This window comes from Aplysia californica, unplaced genomic scaffold (genome assembly GCF_000002075.1).
Source record: "Aplysia californica isolate F4 #8 unplaced genomic scaffold, AplCal3.0 scaffold00125, whole genome shotgun sequence".
NCBI classification, from domain to species: Eukaryota; Metazoa; Mollusca; class Gastropoda; order Aplysiida; family Aplysiidae; genus Aplysia; species Aplysia californica.
The window spans coordinates 1,059,373-1,068,854 of record NW_004797395.1 but is presented as its reverse complement, the minus strand read 5'-3'; the positions used below and the strand labels follow the sequence as shown (position 1 = coordinate 1,068,854).

The window sequence follows — 9,482 nt, the reverse complement described above, 5'->3', positions numbered from 1 at the left end:
TTTTATAAAGTTGACCCCGATGACGTCATGAGCTAAAAATAGCATTTCCTATTAAAGCGTGAATGTACATTTTTAATATGTTGAAAGTGACCTAGTTTTATGTACATCCCGATACTTTTTGTTTCTTTTGCAATTTTTTCCTTTCTTTCAGTATTTTTGTCGTTCCTCTACTACACTAATAATAATATATTACTATGTAACCAACTTCACCCAAACCATTGCTGAGGTAGCATAGCATTTGTGAGGCTTCTTGCTTTCATTTCTTTCTCAGTATTACTTTTTTCCAGGCCTTTGAATGGCGACCCAGTGCCAATAGTACAGTGTCAGACACTGTCATACATTCTAAAGGCCTGCTGCTGCTGCTACTACTGTTGTTTTTGTTGTTGTTGTAGTTGTTGTTTTTGTTGTTGTTGCTGTAGCTGCTCTCCCTTACTCTTCGAACCTCCTGTTCTTCTACTTTAAATGTAATTAATATACCCATTGCTGTGTTCTGCTTCTTCTACTTCTATTAAATGTTCAACTTTGTGACTGCTGTTTTTGTCCAAATTGACTCCGTAGCACTGAAATGGCAGCAGCTGACAGTATGTATGTTGGTAGCAATAATATAGTCTCCTCCTCCTCCTCCTCCTCCTCCTCTTCCTCCTTCTTCTTCTTCTTCTTCAAAGATCTCGACGATTGAAACAACTGATCAAATACGTCACCGTCAAGTGTGGCTTCGCTGCAATCAACCAAACTCAAGGCCAACAGTGGCTTCCTGATAAAACCGGCTAACCCACAAAATTGAGGGTTGGTCGGTTTTATCCAGAAAAATTTGAGAGACATAACCGTCTAACCCACGCAGTTTCATTAAAAGCAATTTTTGAAGGAAAAAAAAGGTCTACAATCTTTCGGTAAAGTGTTTTTATAGGTGTTTAAACCATTGATTTTACGTTAGACGCCTTTGTTTTGGAATAAAACAGTTTTTTCCTTCTCCTGTAAAATTTGCCTCGCTGGGGTTAGTCGGTTTTATCACAAGGCCGACAATATGTACGTCTGTAAGAATAAACTAATTACATGCTGAGCTGTATGAAGGTCTATAAAAAATCTGTCTAAATATGGGAAGCCAGGTTGAGTCACAACTGAAAGTCTCCAGTGAAAATAACATTTGTCATCCATAAAGGCTTAATATTTAACCACTTTGTCGCCCTATGTTGTACTTGGTACATCAAGAAAATACATAATTTAAAAATTGACCTTAAATTTTAGATGCCATGGGAAAAAAGGTTTCTGCCCTAAAATTATTCCATATGAAAGATAGTTATTGTACTGGCAACTAAAGTATCATGTCTTAAATACATCAAAGTCTGCTGTCTGTACTTACTGCCTGGACTGTATTATGTGGTCAGTGATTCGGCTGACCAGGGTCTCATGACTTCCAGAGTCTACATGGCCAGTTGTAGAGTACTTTTCCAGTTCATCTTCAATGAGGGGACTAAGAGTCTGCTCCAGCTCCCTTTTTAAGGCTTTGACAAACTCATGCCTGTGGAGAACAAAATATGAACGAGCAACATCATTTATTTGGGACCTATCAAAATCTATGTCTCATTTCTGGTACAACTTAACTGTTCCTGTAAAACTGTCAATCTTATCAGTGCATAGCCAAAAAGACATTCATTGTCACAAGAAAAAATGGCAAAAGCATTAAAACTTCTTCAAACAGGACAATAAATTCCACTTTTATTGATCCCTGTGAGGAAATGTTATTTACAATGGCATATATATATTATTTACTTTTTATTTCATGCAATTATCTTTACTAGAAGTTGAGATATTGCCATTTAAAGTCCAAAAAGAGGAGAAAACTACAACTGAGAAAATCGCGATTAAAGTTTACAGTAAAGTCCTTAAATCTAGCAAAAATTGACTAGAAACTGGGATCTTAATTTTTAGAGCCTGTTTAACTCTTTATGACCGTGAGCATTTTTCAGTTTGACTACAAGGTTTTTCAGAGCACTAAAATTTAGCAGGAGGGTGGTATGGGAAAAATAGTATAACTCCTCTATTGTAAGTGCTAGAATAAAGTTTGTGGTGTGCATTTGTTTAGAAATGAATGCTGCATTATATTTATGTGAAAAAAGTGTTGTTTTCTAAAATGGAAAATGTAATTGACAAAACGGATACACTTCAAAACAAAAAATAAACAAAAATTTACGTAACAATTTATACACTCATCTGGGCACAACAGGTCTAGTGGTGGTAGTAGTAGTAGTACAGGGTTTTACGGTGCTCGCAACTGCGTAAGGTCATATGAGCGCGCGAAACACAAGTTGATAGCATTCGCAACAGTTCACTGCACGCTTTGTCGACAATTAGACTTTAAAATGCTAAAATGCTAAAATACTAAAATTCAGTGTAAATATATTTGCGATTTAAAACAACTCTTATAAATAACAATAACAATTTTTAACAATATTGTTTCACTTTACAATTTGCCATAAAGGCCAATGGCCTTCACAAAATTCAAAATTCTGCTGGGAACAACGACGGAAAAAATGTCTTGCAATTTCTTGCATTTATAATATTTCCTTCGGATCTCTCCAAAGTCTAGACATTCGGTTAAGATGTGTCTAATTGTAAAATCTGTGTCGCATCCGACACAGAACGGCTTCTCATCTCCCTGTAGGAGGAATATTTGTGGGTCAGGGCCGTGTGTCCGATGCGCAATCGAGTAAAAATGACTTCGTCGCTTCTGGAGAGGTCCGAAGGATTTCGCTGTTCTAGTTTGGGTTTTATTTCATATAGTTTTTTTTTTTTCTGCTTTTCCCAGTGGTTCTCCCACAGACTGGAGGTGTACTTTTTGACTTTATTTCTAAAGTCAGTCTGAGGGAGAGTGTTTGTTGTTGATCCCAGCAGAAGGGATGAGGCTTTCTTCGCCTAGTCGTCTACCTGCTTGTTTCCTCGGATGCCCACATGGCTAGGTATCCATGCGAACATGATGTTTTTTCCTGTTTCGGATAGTGTATGAATTTTCTGTTGTAGCCTAACTATTTTTGGATGTAGGAGTGTGTAGTTTGTGAGTGAGGTGATGCAAGACAGAGAGTCAGAAAGAATAACGAAAGATTTGTTAGGAGAGTTTTCTACGGAGTCCAGTGCCATGTCAATGGCAGTGGCCTCCGCAGAGAAAATGGAGGCTTCAGGATGGAGTCTCCTCTGATGTGTACTGTTGGAAGATAGAGCTGCAGCGCCCACTTCATTGTCTTTTTGGAGCCATCTGTGAAGATGAGCTCCGCACCGCGGTATATATCTATTAGTTTTTTGTATTCTGCTTAAAAAGTTATGGTGTTTGTGCTTTTTTTGTTGTGTGTGGTCAGCTGTAAATCTACTTTAGCCTTGGTGAGGTGCCACGGAGGGAGGTCGGGGAAAAGAATTTGTTGGATATCTTGTTTAGAAAAGTGTAAGTTTTTGAGTTCCTCAAGGATTCTGAGGCCGAAGGGTTTGATGAGTTTTTCGTTGTTTTGGAATTTGTTTATGGTTTCTGGGTTTGTTTTAAAAATGCAGTCATGCGCTGGATTTTCCGGTGTTAAGCTCTATTTAACTGCGTATTGTAGTGAGAGTTGTGTGCGTCTGAGTGAGAGTGGTGGTATGCTGGCCTCGGCCTGGAGGCTCTCCACCGGAGAAGTGCAGAAAGCCCCCAGAGCAAGGCGGAGTCCTTGGTTTTGTATTGGGTCTAGCATTTTTAAGATGTGTGGTTTTGCCAATCCGTAGACTTGACACAACAGGTCTGCATTGGGAAAAATATCCAAATTTCAAGAAAAAAAGTTGTCAATAATTACTCTAAGAATAAGAACATCATAAATAAAACACAATATAAGTGTTACATGGGGTATTATACAGAAGAATACATAGAGTACCCAGTATCCAAAAACAGCCAAAATGAGTAGGAAAAATTTAGAAAAGTCCACTGTACACCATGAAAATTAGTGTTAGGATGCAGGTGGGGAGATCAGTGCAGCCTGTACAGACAAAAGATGTGCATTGCCTCTTTTCGGGGGTGCTGCAGTAGATGCAATTTCGATCTTTGCCAGAATGCTTGATTAGGTGCATGTCACTTTGGTTGGATCTTAGCTGTGTTGAAACAATGCTACCCTGAAGTTCATCGATCAGCATGTCTTTGAATTCAAGAAACCCTTCGTGGGGTTGGTCAGGGTGAGACAGGGGGTATAAGATATGGGTGTTGAATTGTGCGATCTCCAGCATCCAGAAAAAAACTTTCCTCCACCACTTCTTTGACCTCCTAGTGAAAGGCCCTAGTGCCCTATGTCTTGGTCTGCTTTGTTGCAGCCATTCATTGCATGGTTGTAAGCTACAACCATAGCTGGCTTCAACGAGCCATCTCCTCATCGAGAGGGAACGGTGGACATCTCAGCAGACGAATTTGTGGAAAAGAAGACACAGGGTTTTTGACCTTTTTATCTCGCCAAGCCACACACAGAATCTCATCTCCCTTGGAGGTGAACCACTGGGCTTCTCGGTGCTGGAGTTTCAGTTGTTTCAATTCTTGAGGAAAACCAACACGATTGATTTGGAGCATGCCGGTGAAATATCTGCCTTCAGACAGCAGATAGTCAATGACAAAGCAGGACGTAAAGTAGCCATCTGTCTGCAAAAACCATGTGGCCTTTGCAGGTGTCTTCAAGTAGGGTTTGAAACACCTTCTTTGCTTGCTGGCCATCGGGGTCTCACTCCGGGCTGTAGGAAGTGTCTTTGCGGGTATGGATAAGAGGCCACGCATAAGGGATTATTTTAGGAAAACGCCGTTATACTGGTACACGCCATAGGTTCCTCCAGATCTTTCCTTGTCGTGACTGGTTTCTCCCACACTCTATCACACAATGCTCCATGCAAGTGCAGCTGGTACTCAGGGTAAAGAGAAGATTGAGCCATTCATAAAAAAACTGATAATAAAATTTCAAACTGCTTTTTACCCATTCAAAGACCTCAACATTGATGAGATGATAATCGGGTTCAAGGGCAGATTTGCTAACAAGCAATACAACCAGGTGAAGCCTCACAATTATCACATCAAATGCTTTGGCCTGTCTGACAGAGTCACTGGTTATGTTTATAACCTCATGCTCTATTATGGCAAAGTCGTCCTCACTCTTATCTGATTCAGAATCAGAATGTTCTAAATTCTGAGTCAATAAGTCTATAGCCTGTATGTCTACGCAGCCTACACGAAGACTCCATCGTGAACGATAAACAGAAATCAGTTGATCAGGGAAAATGAAAACAGAAAACAACAGACCAAAAAAATCAACTTCCCGCCTACAAGGTGACGTCAAATAAGAAGAAACGTGAAGTTTTGGTTCAGATAAATCCTATTTACGGCACTAGATGCTGAAAACAAGACCAATGTCATTGAATAAAGACTTGTGGCAATGAAATAGTAGGGATGTATAGCGAGCCGAATGACTTGGTGCGCCGGTTACTCATTCGTCTCGTCGGTAATAAAGAGTTAAGACGCTGCGATTTCTTTCGATGGGCACTACGTCTAGACGCTATAAATACATGCGCACTAGTTTCCGGGGAATTCCTGGGGTTCTGTCAAAGATTTTGATATATAATAAGGCAGGGTAAAAAAATTAATAAAACGAATCCAGAGTTGGTAGAAATGTCAAAGTGTTTTCGCCTTCACCGCTCACAAGTCTCTTGAACACGCTGGTTGTCACATTGATGGGGCTGCCACAAAAAATGTCTCAAAATGCATTTTCAATATCGATATAAAAATTAATATATTTTTTAATCCAAAAATGACCTCATCTAAATTTTCATTGGATAGCACTTTTAACTCTAAAATGACTCATAGCTAAAAAATGGGACAGATGACATCTGAAGGGTGTTCTTTCGCAGCCACACGTATACTCATAATAAACACATGCGTATACGAAAATATATCTTATACATGAATAACTCATTGACATAACCTCATGCACAATATCCCAATGATACAATCTACAAGCTATTGCTGGGTGCCTCAGTGCAGCATCCCATTTTTGAGCTAGGGTAATCATGTCTTGCTCAAGGACACTCCCCATCTTAATGAAATGTTACTGACATTCAACCTGACATTACTGAAAGCCTAGCTGTGCTTACTGATACTTGGCCACTGAAGACTTCAGTGTGTCAATCAAGCAATAAAGAAGGGAAGAACACTAAAATTGACAACAATGAGCTTTAAGGGAATTTTTTTTTTAGCTTTTACATCTTTCAACAAAGTTTACTATCTTTATTTCCCTAGCCGCATAGAAGCTTTCTGCAAATTCATTTTAAAAATGCATAGTACAGTTGAACCTGTTCGAGATGACCTACCCATTGTCAATTGTCAAGGAAAAACTGATCATCTTACAAAGGTGTCCTCTTGGACAGTGTCATTATGACAGATAGAAAAAAACCTAAGGAGGGAAATGGGAAATAGTCATTTGAACTGATGGTTGTCTTGAACAGGTGCGTCACTGAAGCAGGTTTTACTGTACAATAAATAATGAGTCCAGTAGTAGTTGTGTGCAAATAGTATTTCTTTATCTAAAAAATAACTATTCTTAACACTGGGGGGAAAAAAACATAGGCCTACAATACCGACAGTACAACTTCTTACTTGTGAAAATTCTCATCATTTTCCTCCAAATGAAGAAGTGTCTCCTCAGCCTGTCCAAGAGATCCAGCATCGCGGATTATTCCTTCCCAGCTGGTGACTAGTTCTCTCAAGTGTCGCTTAAGCTCCTCCCCTTTCAGTCCTCTCAAGGACATTTTGGCAAGATTTTGTTTTCAAAACTGAAAAAATAACAAAGTAAGTCTTATAAGAAATCAGCAACTAAATGGCATGATGTTAACTCTTGTCCTGCATCTTCGCTGAGATGCGAATCTTATCAGCAACTGATTACATCGGACGTTCTGGGCAAGGCGCCAGGGTCACTGAGAGTGTACTATTGGTGTACACAGCGTGCGCCTGGAAACGTGTTTTTGCCGAGAATACCACGGGAGTGTCTTAATCGATGATGAAAATAACACTCTATCTTTTATTTATAGCTTTCTATAAAGTGTTATGAACACATGAATAATAATAATAATAATAAATGACATTTATATAGCGCTCAACCCCGAATAAAGTACACAGGCTCTGAGCGCTTTACAATACAGTACAACATACAACAGTAACATGAAACGTTGTGTTCTGACTAAAGAAAATTATTCCAAATATTCATCTTATTAATTTAAAAACAGAAACGACTTCAGCTGACATTTGAATGAATCAAAATATTTGATTTCTCTCAACGTGCTTGGTAAAGCATTCCAGATCTTGGGGCCTTGGTATTCAAATGCCCTTTCACCCATTGTTTTAAGTTTCATAGATGGTAAAATAAATTTCTTTTTGTCAGCTGATGATCTTAAACTGCGGGTTGGAATGTACAGTCTTAACAGATTTGATAAATATGATGATATTTGATATAATATTCAAACATTTGTGACATATGGTGGCCAACTTGTACACAATCCTTTTCTCAACAGGAAGCCAATGCAAAATTCGTAAAAGAGGTTTAGCAGAGTCTCGCTTTCTTTTCCTTAAAACTAAACGTGCTGCATTGTTTTGGACAGTTTGAAGTCTTTTAACTTTCTCCAGTGATATTCCTGATAACAAGGAGTTACAATAATCGAGTTTTGATAAAATTAAGCTAGTTACTAGTAAAGCAGAATAACCCCCTCTCATAAGCTGAAGACATTAAGAGTAGTTGCACCCATTCGAATAACCTTTTTAGACGCTCTTGTTGTTATGAATGACCTGGGGTTGCAAAGGGATAATATTGGTCAATTTCCGAATGTTTTTCTCTCAAATTGTTCTTTTTACCTGCATAATGGTTCAAAGAGCTATCAAACAAGCTTATTTTTTATCAGGTAGTATCATTTCATACAAAATCAAGCTCATTTGAAAAATTTTGTATAAAAAAATGGAAGTCTTGTTTCCTGACTAGCCTTTCGAGCTCCTCATGTCTAAGTGGGTCAATTTGTTCTATAATTTCATTGGACGAACATCTAGAGCAACCAACTTGGCAGGTTCTGAATGAAACGTATGCCTCGGTTACGAACCAACGCAGGCGGTTCTAGAAAAAGGCCACAAACGCACACCAAACTCAAGCAGACTGATCCGACGCTGGACCTGAATTGAAAGGGAGATGATGCTCGAGGCGAGTGCCCTGTACCAGAGGCTAGACTGACGCGGGATCAGAACGAATGCGAGGTGCTGAAATAGGCTTATCGGGTGACATAAACACAGCCCCCGCAGGACGAGGGTAAATGGAGTTGATATAGAACTATATCTAGATGGGGTGTTTGACGTTAAAAAGGTGCCATCTTGTATGCTGTGTACAAATGAGATCCTGCCACTCCAGAGGCTAAAGAGTCAAGCCCCGTAACGTATAATTCCATATGGTAGAAGTTAACTTTGATTTTAGTCTTCCATTTAGAAAATATTTGACCTACTACAAACATTTGAGGTCTTCACTTTTCCACACATATCATTTTTATTCAGATCTATGTCCCTGTAACATTGCAAAAGATGCTTCATAAATAACTTATTTCAGAAGGGGGGTTGAAATGTTACTTTTACCTCACCTTCTACTCTCGACCCTCAACCATGTATTTAGGGTTTACACAAAAAAATGTTTAATTATTATCTTCTACTAAAACAGTAACAAAGTTTACTAGTAACAACTCTACTAGATCTAGAGATCTCTAGACTCTACTATCATCTATCATTGTTTCAACTATAATTTTTTCCAGTAAAATTGATGTACTTTTATCACGCCTAGTTCTTTACTAGAAGGCCCCATGAGGTGCGAGGGATTCTAAAAGGTCAATCTGCGTCCAAACACAAAATTCTAAGAATAGGCCTAGCCATGAAAGATGGAATGCCGTTGTCATTGAGTCATTGTTTTTGTCCCACTTTTTCAATTGTTGTGTCACAGTAGTCACACTCTCAACTATAAAATAGATCTAAATCTAGATATCTAGGACATGTCCCCAATGAGACGCTTCATTACGGGATTTTGAAACTACGTAAGTGTCCAACAGTATACCGACTACCTCTATTTGGTGAAAACGTACATGACAATACGTTTGTTTTCAGTGAAACTGGGAAAGGCAAAGGTTGGGAAGTTCGGCCGCCATTTTGGACGCTTCTTGTTTCTACGCACTCATATATTGTGGTCCAGCGGAAGATAGCTGCAGTTGGTTTTACCCCATAATATTATTGCCCAAAACCTACACGGCAGTGGTCATTCTTTCGTTTGTTTATAATCGACTTTTTATCAAAATTGCAGAAAGTACACGTACATGTACTTAGTAATTGAAATTAGTTTTGGGGGTCATTTGGGTTTGAGCACTGGGGTAAGACCTGTTTGTTTCATTGTTTGTGTGTGTGTGTGTGTGTGTGTGTGTGTGTGTGT

At 38.9% G+C, this 9,482-nt stretch overlaps 1 protein-coding gene across 1 annotated transcript in view; it reads right to left on the bottom strand.

The window, feature by feature from the left end:
- Positions 1-9,231, bottom strand: part of LOC101858855 (protein broad-minded) — a gene marked incomplete in the record, with an annotated part of 51,836 nt that extends 42,605 nt beyond the window's left edge. Inside the window, 3 exon segments of the mRNA XM_013081307.2 lie at positions 1,361-1,519; positions 6,638-6,813; positions 9,121-9,231. Coding sequence (XP_012936761.1) covers positions 1,361-1,519; positions 6,638-6,789 — 311 coding nt within the window.
- Positions 9,232-9,482: the final 251 nt, after the last annotated feature.